Source organism: Dermacentor silvarum, chromosome 4 (assembly GCF_013339745.2).
Source record: "Dermacentor silvarum isolate Dsil-2018 chromosome 4, BIME_Dsil_1.4, whole genome shotgun sequence".
In the NCBI taxonomy this organism is placed as follows: domain Eukaryota; kingdom Metazoa; phylum Arthropoda; class Arachnida; order Ixodida; family Ixodidae; genus Dermacentor; species Dermacentor silvarum.
The window spans coordinates 97941361-97964381 of NC_051157.2; the positions used below are offsets into that span (position 1 = coordinate 97941361).

A 23021-nucleotide genomic window follows, 5' to 3' on the forward strand; every position below is an offset into this window, starting at 1 on the left:
CCAATCATAAGCTGAAAATTGCTCACATAAATGTGGGAGTCATGCTGCAGATTTTGACCACATTGTTTTTCATTTCAATTTAAGGACGAATGAAAAAAGAAAAAAAAAAACATTCTGCGGCTTGGATTGGCTGCAACTTGTAGAAGCCACATCAAAGCCAATCCAATGAACTTTGTTTTTTGTTTTTCTTTCTTGCTTTTTGCCTGTTTTTTTTATCGTGTGCGGATGTGATCAAACGCACCGGCCACAAGGTGAGGCACCCTTTACGTTAGAATGCATTCCTTACGGATAATTCAAATGCTGCGCATTCTTCGATGGCGTTTGCACGTCAGATCGCGGTGTCTAACCAGTCGCATCGTAGCGAGGACCGTTTGCGGGCGTCTCACCCTTTCGAACTTGAAACCAGTCTCCCAGCTTTTCATTGATTACGCGCGTAGTCGTTACCTGAAAGGCTGTCTAGCTGACGTTTTTAAAAACCGTTTTCGTTCATGTGTCCTTTTGGTAAAAGCGCATGAAAATACATGATAAGTTCTACCTGTTTGGCACGTTCATCTGCATTTCGATGCCCACCTGCCGAGCAAGAGCTGCACCGATGTTTCGACATCAGAAATGATCGACCTGTACCACTTGGTTTCATGCCGTGTGTGGTGTTGCCTCAGAAAGGACTAGTCTTCAGCACCAATCCACTGAGGAACTACAATGCGCATTTCCTTTTAGCAAGCAACAGCGTGCTGTCTTATCGGTCGCTGTGCGTCAGCTGAGAGCAAGGAACGGCATGACCTTTGATGCTTCATTGTGAACAGCGCGCGAAAGCTTCGTGTATGTCGCCTTAGTAGCTTTCCAGGCTTAAGTCGCTCGCCTTTTCCGAACTAACATTGGGCTGCATATTAAAAAAAAAAAAGGAAACATTTGTGTTGCGAAGAAAGCTGACGGCGCAGAACCAACATCAACTTCGTGAGTAACCAAAGAATGAATAACACGTTTTCCACGCACATGTTCAAGCCAGGGGCATGCGTAAGGTGCAGGATGATTCATCCGAGTAAGATGAGCGTTTTCTAATTGTGGTTGAAAAATCAGCAGCTAAGTGGAACAGTTGTCGCGTTTACTTCCATATTCATGAGGATAAGGGCGGAGGCGACATAACGAGACGTCGTGCGTGACGTACCAAAGCAAACTGAGCACCTTGTGGAGACGTCCATTTTTGTGTCTTTGAAAGACACTGATTATCTGATATATCATAACTGCCTCAACGACTTTTCAGCTGCAGAAGTACTGTTTGTTATCATACGTCACTTTGCAGATGTCTTCTAATGTTTGTTGGCTGACAGTAACACAATTAACTGCTGCACCCATTGAGGCACTGTGCAGCAGTGATTCATAATCATCCTAAGTTCCTGCATTAAAAGCATAGAAAAACAGAGCGTTTGCTTTCATATTTTGCACTGATATCACATATTCCATCAGATTAGTGGTCTGCAATGAATTACAGCAGTAGTCTACACTGATTCTACAGCTGTAATTAACGTGTGTGCTTTTTACGAAGGTAAAATCCACATAGCAGTCAGTAGCAAAATATATATATCCTTCAATTTGTGTGTGGAAGAGTCTCTTCTGAGGATCTGTGTCCATCACCTCTTGCTTTGAACAGTGCACTGTGTAAATCAGGTAGAAGGTCATTTGTGAGGTGGTAACTCTGTAAAAGGATTTCATTTATTTGAGACAAAGCACATAAACATCGCAAAGCACCAAGTAGTATAGGTACTGTTGTCATTATGGGTGACCAAGAAAATGAATATTTCTAGAAAGGTATACTCTCCAAGTGAAATTTTGGCTGTTGAGCATACGTTGGATGTTAATTGATGCTAAACAAGCAGCACTCTTCCATCCTGTAGGAATTAAATCCCTTTCTGTTGGAACGTTGAGCTCAACTGAATTGGCGAAGCACACACAAAACAGCACAGCTGCAATAGCAGCTGCACATTTGTAACTTGGAGGGGGGGGGGGGGGAGGATGTGCAACAATATCGTTCGGCACTTGGGTTTCACTGCCTGCTTGGCAGGCATTGTCTTTGTTGTAGTTCTCACTAGTCTTCATGCAACGCACTAGACACTAGACCTTTGGGCATCTCACTTTTTATAAGTGCTTGAGTAGGCCGGACAATGGTTGGTGGCCATATGGCGCCGTTATAAATGCTGTTTTACTGTAAGCTTTCCTCTGCGACTACCTTCACAGTACACTTGCGTTTCGTCGGCTTTTGTTCCAGATACATAGCAAATGTGGTAGGTCTTGAATTTATCACCATGCTGCTTTATCACCTGCTTGACTCTGCCACCACTTCTAGTGACAAGCTCCGCATAGTTGCTTACATTTGTCCTTTATACAACGATAGAACAAATCAGATAGGGTTCAGGCTTTTTTTTTCTCATAAATGTGTGTGTAGCACAGGCTGGCATCATGGGTGATGCCAGCTACGTTGTTTTTCCTAGCCAAGCAGTACATAGCAAAAATAGTGCAGTACAGAAATTCAGCTTTTTTTTATCAACACTCTTTATCACATTTCTGTCAAATCATCCGTTCAAGGTTGGCAGAATAAATAAAATGCCATTTGGGGACAAATACACTGCCAACTAATAAACACGAAAATTGTTTTGCCAATATCAGTGACCTAACTGAGTTGTAACCTAACCTAAACAAATTCTCCTTCATAGCTAGGAAGCATTGAAAACAATGTTATGCCTACATTAGCAAGCAAACGACCAGTGTATGCATCTCTCTCTCTCTGTCTGTGTGTGTGTGTGGGGGGGGGGGGCTTTAGATGAGTTTAGATGAGCCACCATCGGTGAAGCGTCTGTACAACCACAAAAGGAGTGGAGCCGGACCGTGTAACTACAATTGAGGGTACCTCCAGCAGACTTTGCGTGCTTCCACCTAACATGTGCTGCACAATAATCTACAATCAGCAGTCTTTCCAAGCTACAGTCTACAGTACACTATTGTGAAAATGTTGCACCTTTCTCTCTCAAATTCCTGCCTCCATTGAATATCCACTGCCTGTGAAGGAGACTTTAGATTATCTCTTCCTCTGGCATCACTAAACAGTGTCAGCCAGAGGGTCATACATCAAGTGCATTCATGCTCATACATCAAAATGGCCTTGGCATCCACAAACGTATAGGCTACTAATAGGCCTGTAATCCGGTTTCTAATCATTAGTGAGAGGGTTGGTTGCTGCATCTTTTCTTGAACAATGGGTTCAGTGTGTGCCCTTTGAAACCATTTCTCTTCCCTGAAGAACCACCTTTTGTTTTAGCAAAAATCACCAGCTGCTACACAAGTTTAATTTTCCATGCACACTATTCGTGTGTTTTGTCAAGAGTTTTAATGTGCATTGAAATGCAGCGCTAATGTGGGCAGCCTGCCATTGCTTAATTTATAACTACGCATCACAAGCTAATCACCTGGGCTGTGAAGGATGCCACAGGGGAGGGCTCTAGATTAATACATTGAACCTAGTTATGATGAAATCCCACTCTACATGAAAGTACCTTCGTTTTACACAATCTTCCTTATAAGCAACCGTGCTGACATAGGCAAGAAAAAAGTTTTCGATTGACTCTCTGCGAAAGAATTGTACCCATGATAATGATAGTTTCAACAGGCCAGCAAAAGGTCCCCTGTTGATTTTTATGGCCTGTTGGTGGCTCACTGTGCCTATATGTGGAACGTGAACAATGCTAAATAACAAACTTGCACTTTGCACTGTTGTTAACATGCTGTTGTGCGAATGATGTGATAACCCAAGTTCGGCATGAGGACTTGCTGGCTGTGGGCCAGCCAAGCCAACCAAATTTGAGATTTATTTTGTTATATTTTCATATTCATTATATCCATAATCATTAGATTGAGATTTGACTGTACTGATCTCATTGCATAGGCAATTTTTACATTCCCTTCCGTATTGTAACGCCCCTAACATCAAGCCCAGGACATCACGCTCAGCAGCCAAAATTTGTAGTCCTACCAAGCTATAGGTTTGGGCAAATTAATAATGCATGGCATTTTATAACTGGAGGAGGTTAGATTAAGTTGGTGATTCGTGGCACTCGCATAACTGCTACAGCCCTGAGCCACTACAGTGAGTAGTTGCCTGTCTAGGAACATTTGAAGGACACATTTGTCTTCTGAATACTTTGAGCGTTTTTTGCACCTACCATGCACAGATATTTAAAAGAACACTGAAGAGAAAAAAAAGTAAGTTGAGCTGTACTGATACGTTGCCCTTATACAATAAGCCACTCTTACTGTGAGAGGGGGCTTGATAAGCCGGAAAAGACAGCTGGCAACGCCGCCTTGAAGCTCCCACACCAGCTTGCCATGATGTCATAGATATTGACAGCGTCTGCTCGGTTCTAATTCATTTCTAATCGGTGAAGATGGACTCCATTGCATTCTGAAAGAGCCAGAGACTGAACTCAGCTAGCTTCATGAGCATTCTATGAGCTGCTACAGTCAAAATGCGCAACAATACTGACGTACCGGCGCTGAGATTTCGGCGCGAAATTTTAATTTTTGCCTTCATTTTCTTTTCTAGCAATCTACCTGTTGCCGTGAAATTAATGGAAACAATGTTTTTAAACAACGCTTTGCCAGTCTAAACCGGCATAGATTTACATCGTGGTTCGTAGTTTAACATTTGGTCATCACTGTTGCCTTGACAGTCATGTCGAGCAACCCGAGCCCAGCCCACCAGCGGTTCTCGGGGGACTACGACGCCTTCTATGATCCGGACTTTACAGCGGAAATTAGTAACAAGATGCGCGTCCCACATCACATTAGTGTCATCAACCGGGACGACTACGAGAATGACATCGACGCGCTGCTCGGCAGGGACAAGATCAATGAGCAGACACTGGCCATGCATGTGCCCGACCGGATCCTTGTGCGAGGTGGGTGGTGTTAACTCCACGGAATCACAAATGCTTGCATTTGCCGAACGAGGTTCACGGTGTTGACATGCAAGGAAAAATAGCTGGTTGAAAATGTAATTTATTTTCACAATGGAGACCTCAAACTTCAGTAAGCCGGAAATATATTGGGGTCGCAGGTTCTGTGCAAAGGAAACAAAAATAAATTTAGCCTCCATTAATGGGTTCTTTTCCTTGTGGTAGTTTACTTTCCGAAATGCAAGTACCAAAAGAAAAATACCCATAAGGGAAACTTGGATGTGGGTTTTGGCACACATACCACCTTGTGTTTGAATGTAAGCAGTTAGAGTTAATATAGTGGCAATGTCCTTAAAGGGGCCATGACCTAGTCACCCAACTACTATTCTCAGTTTATCATTCTAACTGAGAGTGGAGGGGCCAGTGTAGTTCTAAGAAAAAGAAAAAAAAAACCTGTTCTCAATGTACAATTTAAGCCAACATTTAAATTTGAAATGACTGCCTCCAAGCCCCTCCCACCAACATTGACTGCCATTTTGGCATGGCTTGTGTAACGTTGAGAAGTGTGGGGCCCCGCTGTGTTGTCTAATCTGAAACGTGCTGAAAATATGTGCACGCCTTGCCAGGCTCTCCTTGTTGCACACGCTCTGGCACTCAACAGCATAGCAAGAGCATTGCTGTTGCCGTGGAGGACAGAAAAAAAAACTGGGATGGAGCATCGCTAAAAAAAATCTTAAGAGGCTAGCAGTAAAAGAAAAGAGAAAAAAAAAAAGAGGGAACATGGGAAAAGCCTGTGACTGGCAAGCGGTATTTTCTAGTCACCTTGAGCGGCTGCACTGGGTTTGTTGTGCTTGTCTTCTGCACCTCACAGAAGTTGTGTGGCGGGGCTAATCGTGCTGGTGCTCCAGAGCTATTATTGCCGTCGTAGGTTCATACTGGTAGACCCCGCAGGTTCACGCGAGTAGAATGCATGTCCACTGCTCATGAAAGTGGGACCAGCGCTGCAAGATGGCACATCACTGCTGCGACACTTCAATCACCCTGTTTATTTTGATCTGTTAGCATTATTAGGGCACTTCACACACTTTCTGGGGCTATCTATCTTTCTATCTATATCTTTGTATCAAACCATTTTCCCACCGTTCGAAGAAACTCTTTGACGCCAACTTGGAGCACTGGGTGTGTGCCGCTCTTCAGTGAACGTCCTTGACGCCAACTTGGGTAACTTGGTGTGTGCCACTGGGAATATACCACTCTACAGTGACGAAAAAAATCCTTTAAGTCACACGTCACAGGGGTTCTTCAAGGACAGAAACCCAAGGCATTAGCAGGCTGCCTAAATTAACGTCTCACCAACTAGGTCACTGAGTATGTGCCACTAAGCATTGTGCGCCACACTTCTCTCGTCTCGGAGGGATTGTGCAGACTTCTCAACAGTGCTACTAGATGGCGTAGTGTGTCCAGAAAGAAGTGCGAGTAGCCCAGTTGCTGCATAATTAGTTTCGTAGCTTTCACACGCATCAGCGCGCCATGTACTTAGGAGGCCACGCGCAGGCTTTGTGGCGGCAGCACTGGATGGCGCCACTAGATGGGAAGCGCAAAAGGGGAATCCCGCTGCAGTACATGCCTCGCGCAAAACTCGTTTCAACGGTGGTAATACGTTGTGTTGCTAAGTTATTCAGTGCTAACACATTACCACCAACCGTCATCGTGAGATGGGTTCTGCCGCAATATTCTTAAACTTTAAAAAAGCTTCCAGCAAGCTCCTAAGGATAACTGGATACAATCAATTAGGCCAGGGCTTAATGGTCAGTTGACATGAACGTAAACACTGTTTTGAGGAGTTTTTCTCAATGCATGCTGGAAATAGGATAGCGTAGGCGTGCATGCTACAGACATAAGTAAAAAATCAGCTGATGGCGAGAAAGTGAGGATCCTGTACAATATAAATTTTGAGGCATTTATATGTCTTTATTCTTTAACTGCAGAATGCAAATATGGCTTCATTCCAGTACAAATTGGAGCTGAGTAGTTAAGGCCACTTATAACAGCCTTACTGTAAGGCATAACAGTAACTTTACAGTACTGTGAGACATTACACTACTGTAAGGCATTACAGTAAGCTTTTACAAACAATTTCTGAAACCTTGCAGAAAGCCTGTTCACACTTTCTTTCTTTTTGTAATTCCAAATTCAGTCGTAGCAAGTCGAGATTGTCGCACTGCACCTCTTTGGCAACATTATAGACTGTTCTGTAGGCAATATCTCAACCCCTTAGATTGTTATACCAAAAAGTGACTGCTAAATATGCCACATATTTAGGTTGTTAAACCTTGAAGATAATCTTTCGAAGACAAGTCGGAAGTTTAATGAGAGAGATTCAACCAAACCCTGTTGGTTAATGTATGAAACCTAGGGCACAGGGATATCAATGTTTCTGAACTTGCAGAGTCTGCTTTCCCACAAACCTCACATAATATTGAACTGCAAAACAAGTGAAACTTGTGCTAGTGGCTACAAGACCCTTTTAACAGAGTAGCAAAACAGAATACAGCATGCAGAAGAGAGAACACTTATCCTATGTGTTTTCTCTTCTGCATGTTGCATTGCATTACACCATTAAGTTACAATGGTTCCTATAAAGTACCTGTTTCCATGCAGGCCTTTTTGCCTGAGGTGTCTGTTCTGCAAACTATGTAGCTGATTTTATGTCCAGCAAATTCATGTCAATTTGAAGAGAGGGATGACAGAGTGCTTCTGTGTCAAGAATCAGTGTTAGTGCCAGCTTGGACCTTTCACAGCATCAAAAGAATGATATAGCAAAACTGCAAAGAGCAGGGTTCGTCCTCAGTGTTACAACAAATTTTTGTGTTGAGCTGAGTACATCCACAGAACGTGAGGCATTTACTGCAAGCACATGTGCCTTACATAAATCACAAATGTCATTATGCCAAGACACAATACCATGTGTATTAATTTGGTCAACCACTTTTGCTGTCCCACCAGGGGGCAACCAGCACATCGTGGGCAGAGACGAACTGCCAGAGATGCGGCTCGAGAAGTCAATGGAGCCACAGCCAGAGCCCATTCTGCTGTCAACACCGCCACGCACCCTGACCCTCGATATGCACGCCTACCCAGCTGTTGACGCAGAGGATGAGGCAGGGGACAACGCCAAGTCCACGCTCAGGGTTCGCCGCAAAACGACCCTGAGCAAGCTGCACAATGGCGACATCAGTCTCTTCAACAGCAGTGGGTAAGCAAGCACAACAGAGGCAACTGTCGCATCTGTGCCACAACATTCAATTGCCATGCATATGAATTTCCAAGAATGTGCAGTAAGAATCATTTTCAGAGCACAGGGGAGGTGGTATGCCCAGTAGAGGATGCAATGCATGCACTGACCCACAGCTGGAAGTATTATTTATTAGCAATATGTGAATAGCTTTTTGTTACATACTGGTTGTTTCACTGACAGCTGTGTGCTGATTATAAAAAGGCGGTATTCGAGGCGAAATGGCAATTCTTAGTGGCTGCCAAGGTTTATAGCAGTGGAAGACGTCAGAGACTGTGATAATTGAGAATAATAAAATAAACTATCCCAAATAACTTTTTTATTTATGAACTTTAATACATATGTTGCATCTGCAGTATAAAGGTTGGTCAGTACCACGGAGGAAGAATAACAGGAGGTGAAGCTATGGGCCGGCGCCAGCGCGAGCACTTGTCGTGATAATGTCACGCTGGGAGAGAAGGAGACGCGCAGCTCCACATGTGCTATCTCTGGTAGCGGACGTTGGCGCAGCGCCCCTTGCGGCTACGCAAGGAACTGCTTCCCTCGCGCGCGCGCGGGTGGCCACGCGCGGTCACGGAAGAAAAAAAGAATTCGCTCTCCAACGGCGCCCGGCGTCGTCTGCTACTGGCCGCTTGCGCTGGGTTGTCGGATGCCGCAAAAAGGCTTGCGCTAGCGCGGTTTGCACTGAAGGGATAAAGGACCTGTAGACCATCTTGGTATAAATATTTTTTTTTCAAGATTTAAATTTAGGATCACATGCTTTTTATGCGGCAATTAGAGCAAGAAACTAGCGCACTTGAAAGATCAGACGATCTGCGATCATAGCCAGGCATGTTTAGAAAGAGCAGACGATTTGCAACCATACCCATGTGCGTATAGAAAACTGCACTTGGTGCTTTTTCAAATTTTTTTGGCGTAACAAAAAACGAGAATTTGTTTATCTTTATTATCGTGCACCATAAAAAGTGCTGATCAGAGTATGCGATACATACCTACCATGCAGCGAAACAAAATTTAATTATATTTCTGCGGCGCATTTGGGGAGACGTGGACAGTCGGAACAGCAGAGTAGAGCAGAGTCTGCCGCTCGCTTCGTGCAGTCAGAATCATCACCCCTTCTAAGTTCTGCAGTTTCTCCACTGCTCCTCTACGATGTAAGTGTTCGCTGTGTATGCATTCACTGATTATCGTAAATGGGGCGCCGATGCTTCGTCCCAAACTGTAACAGCGGATATAAGTACTGCGCAGAAAACGCTCGAACTTTCAAAGCTCCAAATGACATTGAACGCCTGCAAGAATGGGCGAGACCTATAGAAAGCTAGGATCGAGAACTGACTAGAAACAACAACGCCTGCTAAAAACATTTCCCCAGCAGAATGCGCAGCAGGCATAAATACTACGCTGACCTTGGAGGCGCAGTCTTCTCTGACCAGCCGAAAAAGACATTGTTGTTCCTTGGGGTGGTACTGGTCGGTCCCTGTCTCATGGCGCTCCGGGCAGCTTACTGAGAACGCGTTTCAACAGGCATCAAGTTCAGCTAGCGTACTCGAGCTGTAGCTACCTAATGCAAGGGCAGCGCACTAGCATCAAGCGTCCGCACGCGAGCAGACGACAAGACCGAGTGACCAAGCCTCGCGCTCCCCGCGTCAGATGGGTCCGCTGCATCGCTTCGACAAACCGTCGCGCGACCATACATCAGGCATCCAGCATTTGGTAGGGGGCGCTGTCACAATGTCCGCCGCCGCGCTCCTGCGTGACATTATGACGAAGGGGGAAGGGGCCGAGTTGTGCCTCCTGAATTGTTCTTTCTCCATGGTCAGTACTGTAGGCATGTCCAGTTACTAGTAGGAATCCCGCGACTAGCTCCAGTATCAAGATTATCATCATCAACCTGTTTTATGTCTACTGTAGGGCAAAGGCCTCTTCTCCAATTACCCCTGTGTTGTGCCAGCCAGCTTCGTACACTGCCTGACAATTTTTCTTATCTTGTCACGCTGCATAATATTCGGCCACTTTCAACTACGTTTCCCTTCTCTTGGCACTCCTTTCGTTATTCTAACTGACCACCAGACATGTGCTATATGCATTGCATAATGTGCTCAACCAGACTTCATCTTAATCGCAACCACAGGTCGGCAGAATAAGTGAATACTCACTCGTACTCATTCACCAATGTTTCTGATGGCTATGTACTCACTCACGCTCACGTGCACTCACACTCGTCAGCACGTCACAATTGTGAGCCTTTCTCACTGCGCGTCAGGAAACTTGGTGAAGAAATGGGAGTCCCAATCCTGGAACATTTCCCAGTGGCTCCAGCGAAACTGTTACCACCGTGGCAATGGCAACTTGTAGAATGTGACACATCCTTTGTAGAAGTCGCAAACATGCTCCTGCGATACACATTCGTATGCACTTCGGAGGACTTCAGACGAAATACTATTGTCTTAAATTTTATGCTGATGCATCAGAGTCGCGTGTCCATGTTTCCTATTCTGCAGTCAGTCCATCCCTCTCAGAATGCGACATTTCTCACCCAGAAACAAGCACCTTCACGGCTGAGGCCTATGTACTGTTGTTGGCTGCAAAACATATCAAGCTATTGAAACTAAAAAAAGGCAAATATATTCAGATTCACAAAGCGTCATTAAAGTTTTAAAGTCTTTGCAAAAGAAAAGATATCCTGTATTTCCTGATCTCTGCTTAATTTATGCAGTATGTATGCATCTCATCAACGCATCATAACATGCTCGGTACCTGGCCATAGAGATGTCGAGGGTAAAATGCTTGCTGAGCATATCGCCACATCTACAACAAAACCTAGCAATTCTTCTATAGCTTTCCCTGCCATAGATTTGAATTCTTTCAGGAGCAACAAACTGAGGGGCTATTACAGTTAAACCTGCTTATAACGAACCTCCATATAACGAATTCCTGGATATAACGAAGTTTTTCTATTCCCCGCTGTTACTCCATAGAAGCACATGTATTTGAGACCTCTACGTAACGAAGTGGCAGCAGGAGACCCCCTCGATATAACGAATTTTCCCCTCCGACTACTTAGAGATTTCGCCCCAAATTTTGTCATTTTTGCGCGAGCAGCAACCGGAAGCACCTTCTCCGCCGCGACGGAATGCGAAGCGAGCGCACGTGTGCGTGCGTGCGTGTGTGTGCGTGCGAGGCGGCCCTGCATCCCTCGACCCGGCGATCTTGCCGCCGCGGGCATGACCTTTCCCCCTCCCTTCATTCAAATCTGATCCTGCCGCTTGCTGCAGCTGGCCTAGCCCGCCAAGCCGGCACTCTCTCCTTTTCCAGCTGATGTTGCTGACGCACTGGTACACGCTGTGGCACATCAGACTCGATGAGCGGGGACACGCGCTGTCAAACGCTGGCGGCATGTGGAAGCGCCGCTGGAGAAGCGAGCGAAGTGACCTTTGTGCTGTTGTCTATCGTTTCAACGCAAACTGAGCGCCGAGAACACACAGCACGCACAAGGCTACGAGCTGCCGACGCACCTACACTGCTAGACTGCCCCAACGCAGATCGCTTTCAAGATACGGCCTACGCGACCGCGCGCCGCCGCGCAGTACTCAGTTGATGCCAGAGTACACAACGCCGCCCCGCTATCCCTCCCCCTCGCTCCCTCGCCGGTGCCTCGAGCACAATGGAAGAAGGCGCGCTTCCTCCCTACTTTTCTTGCGCGCGCGAGATTTAGACGCGGTCGTCGGCTCCCCTCGCACGTTTTCACTTGCACATACAGCATACGGCACGTGGCGACTGCGTTATCGCCCTTGGACTTTAGGGTAAGGCCACACTAGCGGCAAAAACACGCGGCAAAAACGCGCGTCAGAAACGCGTGGCAATGCGTCATGCCGCGCGCGGAAAAAGTGGCAGGAATCTGGGGTCTTGCGGCGTGTCGCGCAAGACCCATTTCTGTGGCAAATGCCGTGTGCCGCGAGATGAAGAACCAATCATGTGGGGTCTCACACATGCTCTTGGGACAAAAGAACGACAACACAGTAGTGCAAACAATCAAAAGGGCATTTATTGCACCTTTCATACACTACTGCACGCTAGCCGAATTACAACCAATAGAACATTCACATGGGCGTGCGACAAATCAAGGAAGTCCGACTCACCGCGACCCGATAGCGAGCGAATATGTTCGCCCTATGCTGTGACACCATCGCCTAGTCGTTCACGTGTACAGTCACGCAAACGGTAGCGCGTTCGAACGATCCGTGTTCGTCCATACTGGTGCCCCGCTCCGAGCCACGCGAGACGTCTCGCGAAGCAGTGGATCGGCGCACGCGCGGGATGTCCGCGTCGCTCACCGATCCCAAGCCAAAAACAGAGCTCCTTCGACCTTTCTCTCCCGAATTCCCCCCCACCCCCCGCCGTTCGGTGGCGTTAGCATCGCGACACTCGCGCCATCTCTCGCAACGCGCCGCAACCACTACGATCGCCGCTGGTACTTAGCCACGTGGTGAAGCCGGATTACAGGAGATGCACGAGAGTCGCGCATCCCCACAATCAAGAGCGACGAGGGTGACGTCAAGGAGCCATCACAACCGGACCGCCGCCGGTCCGTGCCGTATCTACTAGCAATCGGAGTGTTGCTGCTGGGTTTTCAATTGCCGATCGTCGTCTCTCGCATGAAACAACGAGCGCTCGCGGTGTTGCTCGCGCGTTCGGAGAGCGCGGGAGATTCTATCGTGCTGCCGCGCGGCGAGACGCGCATGCCATGGTGGCCTCGCGGCAAGGCGCTGACGCGCAGCAACTTGCTGCTCGCGGCATGACGCGCGCGTTTTTTGTCGCTAGCGTGGCCGTACCTATACGGAATATCTATGAGCCAAAACCAATTTTAGGGCCACAACGCGTCATGGACACCATCGTTATATAGCAAATACGGATCTCAAGGGCCACACTTTTGCTGGCGGAAACCAAAAATACGTCATATTTGTCGCCCCCGGCACTTTGGGCGGCCAATGCCATCGTCAAGCCACCAAGCCAAGCGACATGAAAAGTCAAAATGGCCGCTCAGGCCGGCTCGGGATGGCAGTTCGCAACGTATGATGCGGGAACGGTCCCACAGTTGCGACGCAACAGCGGGGTTACCAATGCAATGGGTTCTATGGGAGCTGTGCCGGGACCGGTCGAAAACGACGTAACAGCGAGGATTCTCCTGTCACTCTATACGACGCTACGACGCCATCGTGACGCTCGCTCTTCATTTCTGATGCCTCGCGCTTGTGCGAAACGAAACGCATCCACGCATCCGGTACCTGGTGTGACATTCCGAGGATGAATGCTTCGATGAAAACGGAAAACGGGTGCGCGTTACAAATGAGGGCGCATTAGAATCGAGTAAATACGGTAAGCATTTCTTTTTCGAATTTTCGTGCTGAACCTGCATATAACGAAATCCTCTTTATAACGAAGTTTTTCGGGAATTTGTCAATTTCGTTATATCCAGGTTTAATTGTAGAAACGTATGTGGGGGTGCAGTGAAACTACTAATAAACTCCGCATTGTCAAACTGCAGTTAGCATATTGGCCTTCCACAACAAAAGCACAATCTCCTATTCTGTCGACTGACTATAGGGCATACATATGGCACTCACAATTTTTCGCTGACTGGTGGTGAACCTCCAACATGTGGTAGATGTGGTGAGAGACTGACGGTGCTCCATGTTTTGATAGAAAGTCAGGGAGCAGAACCTCTGTGTAAAAAGCGCTTTGCTTTAACCTACAGACATCACATTCCTCTTCATCCAGTGATCTTTCAATGGCGCTTTTATTCTGCCTATAGGTGTCTATTTCAGTGTTAGTGCCTATATTTGGATTTTCAAAGCCTTAAAATGTATTTTTCTATGTTTTGTCCTCACTTTAGTTTGTTTATAATGTTCTTTGGATCCTGGCTGAAGGCAGCCGATTATTACCACAAACACTTTGCCGGTGTAAAGGCTTTATTAAAAGCTTTGCAGCACATGAAAGCATCACAGTGAGAAGGGCTCAAACTATGCTTCGCGACGATACACTTGAAGGTGATTTGGTGTACTTGTGCATTTACTTCACGTTTTCAGCCAACAGTGTTGAGAAAGTTTATTGCTTGGGCACAACTGTGGCCAGGAATGTGGGGCTCATTTTGTATTTTCATGAGAGGTTCGCCATCATCCCCAATGGACCTTTTACTGATAGAGTTAGTTTGAAACGGTCAATCTGTCTCGGCCAAAAATTTAGGGTTTTTGGTACTGAAAGAACTCTCAAAGGTTCTGGCTGGCGAACAATCTGCAATTCCAGAAAGCATTGGATCATCAAACATTCCAAAGTACAAGTATGTGCTGCTAACTTTGGTGGGTGTTGAACATTCCTTTTCTGCATACGAATCAATAATCAGTGAAAAAGGGTTCAACATGAAACTCGGAAAATCTTGAGATAGTGCTTGTTTGTCACAGCTCTCACAGCTTTTCTCATGGCGTCTAGTCACGCTAAATTTTAGATAACTTTTGTAGCTTAAGTAACTTTCCTGATTACATTTTATTAAGAAAATAAAATGAGTTTCATAAGAAGGGGTATAGTGGGCTGTGTTCTTAGAAAATCGTAATTTCTCCTCAGATGAATAGTGTAAGTTATTAATTGAGCCTACACATGTCTAAAGGACAGTGTTTCGTGCTTATTATATGCCTTAATTAAATGTTTTAGCACCAGATCATCATCGTCATTATCATCAGCCTATTTGTGTCGACTGTAGGACGAAGGCCTCTCCCTGTGATCTCCAATTATCCCTGCCTTGCGCTAGCCGATTCCAACTTGCGGCTGCAAATTTCGTAACTTCATCACCCCACCTAGTTTTCTGCCGTCCTCGACTGTATGAAGTTGAAGTATGAAGCACCAGTTATGGGCGCCTTAAACATTTTTTGTTGCCTAAACATCTTTGTGACGTCACGTTCCATTGGCTCACTTAGTTCCTGCGATCGCGGTGGCTACCACACACCAGTGCAGCCAGAACATGCCCTTGTTCATTTTTCTATGAGCCACATTATTATTCCCAGCCTTATTCCTATGTCAAAAAATCTTGCTCTGCGTCACGACGCCATGGTAAATGTCAGTGACGACAGGTGCGGCATTTCAAGACTAAACCTTCACACTTGCTAAGTGTCATCCTTTTACGTGCGGGAAGCATGTGGCAGAGTTTTTGCAACTTTGAATATGTGTGTCAGTACTTCTTTTAATAACACTTCCTGCGTGTCTTCTAAAGGGTTATTTCAAAAGCTCTCGAAGGTTTTCTAAAAGACAGAAAATTAGAAGTTTTTTTTTTTCTTATAGATAAAAAGTGACCAAAGTACAACCGTCACACTAAGGGCTCATTCACATTGGCGACTCGCAGAGATAGCGCGACCAAGTTGGTCGCAAAACCCCCCCACCGGTCACGAGTGATCAAAAAGCATTTGTTTTGGGTCAATTGCTCGATCGCTTCTTGATTTTTCAGTCACGCGACTGAAGCCGCAAAGCTACTGAACCAATCAGCGGCGCAGGGCGGGGGTGTCTGTGTACGTGGGCGCTCATTTTAGGTCGCAGTGGCGGTGCAAGTAGGCGTGAGCGGTGCCATTCGAGAGATATTTTGGTGTGGCGACAGGCAGGTCGCGTGACCTCTGTCAATCATTGATGTCAATGAGCCCCTACAGCCATGACCTGCTACTGAAGCACATGAGTGGGGAAACAATCCAGTATTGATTTAATCGAACACGCAAGCTCTGCAATGAAGTAGCATTTTGGCATCTTGATTTGACATCTTTGATTTTGCATCTTGATTTGGCATTTTGACCAGTGAAAATCTAAACATATAGGTTCACATACACTGCTGTCTAACTTGATGAGAATATTTTATATTTGCGCCAGTCAACTTTGTTCCCTCATTTCTGAGTGCCGGGTAGATGCAAGCTTCTTTCAACATCTCGGAAACTACTTTTGGGTGCAAAGGCACAGAGGACAGTTTCAGTTGGGTTTTATGGGAGGAGCTTGCACTGAATTCTTAAGTTGACACTGAGTATAGTGCACTATACACACATGAAACTGAAAAAAATAACATCTGCCAATTTCAAATCTGTGAATGTTTAAGGTGAGGTACAATGACAATAACAATCATTGATTTCAGTAATCTTTGTTCGTTGCACAGCCTAATGTGTAAGGAAGAAACACACAATGTTTAATCGGCAAACATTTATTCATAATGAGATTATCGGGCTTTGCATAACAAGACATACCAAAAAAATAAGCTTTGGGGAGAACAAAACAAACAAAGCATTCAGTTACTACACAGAAGTGTTCAGTTCAAACATTCTGTTGCAATGAACACTACACAGTTGGCAGTTCAAAAATTGCCTGTAACTTTTGAACGAAAGCAGGTAGCAGTGCAGTTGTTTTTGCTACATTTTTTTTTAACTCCAAGTTTGTTAGATGTCAGAGGTATTAAATCAACACACTTTCAAAATTGGCGATATGCCTTAATGGTGTTGACAGCTTTGACATCAGGTCCTCTTGCATTTGCAAGCTCTCAGCTGTATTCTAAACATGCTGAGGCCTCCCTGGACAGCATTCTTGATACCTCGCATGTCAAGTCAAGAGTGAATTCACATTTCCCGTGAACGGCAGCCACTCTGTGTTTCGTCAAGTGCTGCATTTGGAATCGTATTTTTCCGCAGGTTGGTGCCAACGACCCCACCGGGCCCGCTGTGCATGGAAGATGAGGTGTCGATGTTGAAGAAGCAGATTCGCAGCGTGAGCCGGCGTCTCATCATCGTCGAGCAGGAGAACCAGCAGCGACATCAGCGTGAGATTGTCCTCTACTCGGTCGGCGTTATCTACTTCCTCCTCAAGGGACTCATGTGGCTGGGTCGGCATTGGTGAAGAATGTATATCGGCCATGACTGACAGCATGGAGCTGTGCACCTAGCGCCGGCTCTCCAGTGCAAAACACAAAAAAAAATTCATTTGAGTTGAGACCAGTGGCGAAATCTTCGAGCAAGACGGTAGCTTGAGGCGTACTCCTGCACAGCACGAGAAATTAGCAGCTGCCAACTTCCATGTGGAACTTTCTAAGGAAAGTGTAAAGCCGTGTTGCCCTTCACCAACTTCTACCCCAAGGTGGTGTGAAAATTTTAGCTGCTGTGGATGGCACACCACATTCTCTAGATGAAAAGTTTGCCAAGCAATGAAATTCTAATATACACTTCTGCACGAGCATAAGAAGTGAGAAACCGGCTTCGTGCGCCGTTGGATGTCTTGCTTTGAATGTTAGCTCTGTTGGTTACTGCCCTGCCGGGGCCCTTTTGCTGGTACGTGCTATCCTTTTGTTCTCGTTACACACCATGTTTCTAGCAGGAAAGATGTTAGTGTGACTTCAGAGACCGAAAGTAGCAGTGGCATGTTACCTAGTCAGTTTCCGTTATTTGCCGTTTGTTTTGTTGCACTTCCCTTCGGACTCTTGATTGCACGCCTAATGCATTGATTTGACACATTTTGATTTAAAGCGGGCAAGAAAGAAAAAAATATTACCATGGTCTTTTTATTGTTTTGTTATTTACTCTGTTAAAAGCTTCTTTTACTTGTTAGTAGGCTATGTGCTCAGTACTTTTGGTCTTGCTGTTATTTGCTGGCCGGTACAGGTCAGCATGACAGCTGCGCGTGTTGAGCAGTATTTTCTGTTTAGTCATACATTTGTCGCTCTTGTTGAAATTCCTTAAAACGGTGCTCAAGGAATGGGGAAGGGGGGAGCCAGTCAATAAACATTTTATGGCTTTCGTTTTACGTGCATTCTGCACAATCCAGTGGTCAGGCTTGGCAGCAGTGCATGACAGTTGCCCTACAAGCCAGACGTTCAGGTACCTGTATAGCTTTGCCATGCCACTAGCTGTGCTATACATTGTGAGGTCTGGCTGGCACAATGGTATCCTTGTATATAACACACATTTAACTGTTTCCCATCAAATAGCTTGGCAAGCACTATGGTATGCAATAGAGTGTTTACACCATGAGTGAAACACAATTGTTTGTGTTTTTTAGCCTCCTTTGCGTATTGGATGTCTTGCAACATGCTAGTGGTACGCCACTCCATCAAGCACAAAATTTTTGTCTGTAGAAGGAACCGCACATTTCACAGCCTTTGTCTGAGCAAATTTACTAAGCTGTGCGCCTCTAGTGAGCATGAACAAAGCTCATCATTTTGATTTTGAATAAGGAGCCAGTTTCTGATTTTTAACTGGCCATAATGCAATGTATTGAACAGTCAGCTGATTATCCATGAATCTATAGTGTAGAAATTGTCTAGGAGGTGCACAGAATGGTTTGTTAAAAATCACTTTGTTTCAAGCCTATGACTCACCCTTGTGTGGTATTGCTCAGGGTCTGTGCATATGTTATCCTGTGCATATGTAGCTGAAAGCTGTGCTAGCTCTCTTTAAGGGAAATGGCAGATAGCCTTCAAAGCAAAGTGATCTTGTATGTGCAGTAGCTGCTTGAATCGTTACACAAGGAGTCCGAAGCTGAAAATGATTGTTTTAAAAGGACAATGGTGAAGGCATGTTAAAACGGCACATGAGTTGCTGACAGCTTCATTTCATTTTGCTGCATGCCTGGCTTCATTGCAGCTTTTATGCTGCATTGTGATGAGCCTATTGATTGTGAATGAACTCACTCAGCCTCCTTGATTGCCGAACTAGCTTGAGCCAGTGTTGGTTGTGTGTATGCTATTGAAAGATGCCGACTCTGATTTGGTAAAACATGTGCACTTTGCCTTTTCTTTTTTTCTGTTTGTACCCACCGCTCGCGACTTTGCAGAAACAAAACTCTGTGTCATCGCAGCGCACCCATGAATTTTTGTTAGTGCATAATGGCTGAGTACTGTTGTACATTACTTCCCTCCCCACACACGAAGCCTGCTGGACAGATGCATTTGTCTCTTGTTTAAGAAGGTGTGGTGACCAATAAAGCTAGCGTATTTTGCTGCACTGAATTTGGTGCTTCATCTCTTAAAAAGCTTTTGGTACTGCCTTTATTAACAGCAGTACCTGTTATGGATTCTTCCAGCTCACATCACCTCCAACGATTGCTTGGAGGTTGTCTAAATGTTTCCTCAACACTCGTAACAGTCAGAGTGCACTAATATTTGTGGTAAAGAAGTCTAGTCCAAGCAGCGTATCCTTTAGCCTAATATTGTTGTCACAGCAAAGCCTGATTCTACATAATATTAACCTTTTGGGGTCACGCAATTACCCAATTTGTGGTCATTCCAGCCGGAAACCATTTCGCACATTTGGATGCCATGCAGGCTCGGGTAAACAAACACAAGCTAAGTGATGTTTTCGAGATAATGTATTTATTCGTGAGGCTCTCTACAGTACTTGCACATTGCGTGGTAGCACTCGAAGCACTTTCCTGGCTGGAGACTAGGATTTGCACTGCAGGTCTGTAGGATCCTCATAGTTTGTCTTCTAAAGCGCTCTCATCCGAACACTTTTGCTGACCATCTGAAGGCAAAATATATTCATCCACAGCACTAAAATCATTTTCTGATTCGCTGAACTTGCTTGAATTTCGTCCATGAATGCACACGCAGAAAATGCCGTCATCCTGTTGGCATTTCACGCCACAAACCACGCGATAATCTTTTCAAGCATCAAGGGAAGGAAGAAGAAAGTGCTGCCTTCGTCTGGAGACATTGCAAAGGGCAGTTATTACTTGTAAACTGTTCCTGTAAACTGGGGCTACCAACCCAAACAACTGGCAAATGCGAGCATGTGCTTGTCAGGCGCTCCTCAACATCCTACCGGAACGGATATTATCGCACGTCGGTTGGGGCTCGACACACGACTGCAAAGGGTTATAATTCCAAAGGGGCACCAACAAGTGACTTAGCTAATTGTATACAAAAGCATTTGTGATGGAATGTCCATCTTGTAAATGGTAATTATTCTGCAGGGAATCAGAAGAGCATACCTAACTATAGGTAGTCGTCACATGACATCACAAATGCAGGTTCTCGCTGTGCTAGTACCCAAACATGACAGCTGCAGTGACATCAGTACAGCAATCGTTACATCATTACACATACATCATTTCACTTTTTGACAGTAACTCTCTTTCACTGAACTATTACTGTTATCAATTTGTCGCTCGGTGCAAGATGTGCCTGTTGTGCTGTGGTGCTGTCACATTTTTAGGTGCAAAGCACCTTATGCGCCGGGGCTGTCGGCTCTCCTGTCGTCGTCATGGTAAGCAAGCTGTTCGTGCCGAGCGCTCCCGCATTTGTTGTCGTCGTCTTCCACAGCTGGCTGCGTTGCCGCTTATCATTCCAGCGTAGAATTTCACTTCTCTTCTGTTGTCATAATGGGGAGGCCGCGTTTACGGATTTATGAGCCATTGCTTAAGGCAGTATGAGCCCATTAGCGGTGCATCACTGAATGCTTCGCACCTCCCCAGGTTTCACATTAGTGGAGCTGCATTTCGCTCAACGGGTCGTTTGACACTTACGCATAAAATTTAATTTGCCGCTCAAACCAAGCCTACGACTTAACTCTTGCTAACTGTAATAACTAATAAAAACTAAAACAGTAAGAAAGGTGTCCATAATGGCCAAATTGCTGAGGGAGTTAAGGAAAACAATGATGGCTTTGCTAATACTTCATGGTAAAAGACATTATCAAGCTTGTTCTAAAATAATTCTAGTGACGGCTTGGCCACACGGCGAGTTTTCTTTTTTTTTTCTTTTTTTTTTCTTTTTTTTTTTTTTGTTGATGCAGGTTCTTGACATGCTAGTACACGTAAGATGACGGCCATGATAATGTCAGTGCAAATCATCTATGCTACTTACGCACACTGTTTCAAGTCCGTTCAGAAAAAGAGCCACAGGCTTCTGGCAATACCAACTTAAATGCTGTGCCAAGCAACCCACCTTTCAGTGCTGCACCTCAAGCATTTACTTTATGCACTCATGAGTAGTTCCCCTGAAACAAAATGTCACGCTTCAACTTTGTTTAACACTGGCAAGTCTTATGTGAATAAATGGTCTCAGCTTCATCGAGCCTCACCAACTTCCACCTCTGAAGCAGGGGCACCACTGTTTTTAAAACGTTGGTGCACGTGTTGGACAGGTTAAGCCTAAATTGGATGCGAACGCATGTTTAGTACGAGTTTGATGACATCCCATTTGGCACTGATGTCAGCACTGCTATCTGCAAACACCTGCGTGCTAGCGCTCCTAGCTAGCCTGGCTTCCTCTCTGCCATCATGACATGGACACCTCCGAGCATAATAAGGCTTACCGAATCGGAAACGGTGACCCTGTTTCGTGCCTCCTAACTGCTGGACACAGTAAGAAATAATAAGCCATTGAAGTCAGAGCTTAGGCTCCCATCCCTTCTTAGTGTACCATTGGCGTACATTGAACCATGGACAGGAAATATTTATCACGATGCCTGTTACATGTAATTACACAACAATGCAGTGTCAATCGCTTTGTAGACTGTTTCTAAGCGTGGAGTGGTCCCAAATGCACCATTTCAGGTGGAAGTGGAACTGAACAACACATTTGAGTAGTTCGAGAATTGTTCGCGTTGTGATTTGTGCTGATAGTACTGGCACATATCCATGATTTTGTGGATTTAAGGCAGCGTGCTTGGCCCACCATTTTTTCTTATATATTGTAACGACATATAGTTGACATAATAAATGCCCCATTAATATTTGCCTGTTTGCCAATGATTGTATCTTTTTTAACAACATTAATACAGCTAATGATCAACTAGCACTTAATTTAGCCTTGAACAATATCCTTGAGTGGAGCAACAAATCGGGGATGAAACTCAACTCTGATAAATCTGTGCTCCTACGTATAACTTCAGAAAAAATACCTCTGAAGTTTTCTTTCTCCATTGGCCCAGACTACTTGACTGAAGTCAACGAATACAAGTATCTCAGAATTACAATTACTAACAACCTGAAGTGGAATAGCCATATTACCAACACTGCCTTTTCATTATAACTGCACAGCACGAGGACTAAGAAAGAGCAGACGACACAGGCGCTTGTGACGTCTGTTCTTTCTTAGTCCCCGTGTTGTTGCGCAGTTAGAATGAATCAGTAACAATTTGCCCAGCTGTCAGTACTGCCTCTTCTGCTTTTAGAAAACTATGCCTATTACTTGATAAGCTTAAATATGCATCCCTGGAAGTGAAGTCATTAGCTTATAGCACCTTTATTCGACCCAATCTGGAATATTCTTGCATTATTTGGAATCCGTTCAAACTAGCATGAATGCCCTTGAGAGGGTACAGAGAAGAGCCATCCGTTTTATTTTTTTCCAAATATGACCGTGAAGAGGCTGTAACCCGAGTTAGTGCACACTAATGGATTTCACACTCTTCAAACAAGGCGAAAAATACTGCCACTGAAATCCCTTTACTCATTAATAGGCCGTAAACATTCTCTAGATCATAGCCCATACCTTGCTCTTTCTGCATCTAGAAAAATCCGTCATTCCCACCCTCTTGCACTCTCTCCTTACTTTGCAAGGACAAACCTGCAAGTTTTCCTTTTTTTCCAGAACTGGTGGTGGCTTAAGCCCCAACCAGACGTACGCACTGGAAAGCGTCCGCACGCGCCGCGTCGCGCGTGGGCGCGTACGGCGTCAGGCGCGGAGACAGCGTTGCGGCGTGGACACCTACCAATGCTAGAATTTTTACGCCCGCGCCGTAAGCTGCCACCGCGTCGCCCGCGCGACGCTC

The 23021-nt window shown here is 45.4% G+C and overlaps 1 protein-coding gene across 2 annotated transcripts; it reads left to right on the forward strand.

Annotated features, from left to right (window-relative positions):
• Positions 1-136: 136 nt before the first annotated feature.
• LOC119450415 (transport and Golgi organization protein 11) lies at positions 137-19252 on the forward strand. 2 transcript variants are annotated; one of them, XM_037713855.2, is made up of 4 exons: positions 137-251; positions 4719-4946; positions 7950-8199; positions 16944-19252. In XM_037713855.2, exons 2-4 carry the CDS (start codon positions 4721-4723, stop codon positions 17146-17148), a joined length of 681 nt encoding a protein of 226 aa, XP_037569783.1. In that variant the 5' UTR covers positions 137-251; positions 4719-4720; the 3' UTR covers positions 17149-19252. The 2 variants fall into 2 exon arrangements, with proteins under 2 accessions (XP_037569783.1, XP_049521821.1); XM_049665864.1 differs by lacking the exon at positions 137-251 and adding an exon at positions 383-954.
• The last annotated feature ends 3769 nt before the right edge of the window (positions 19253-23021 follow it).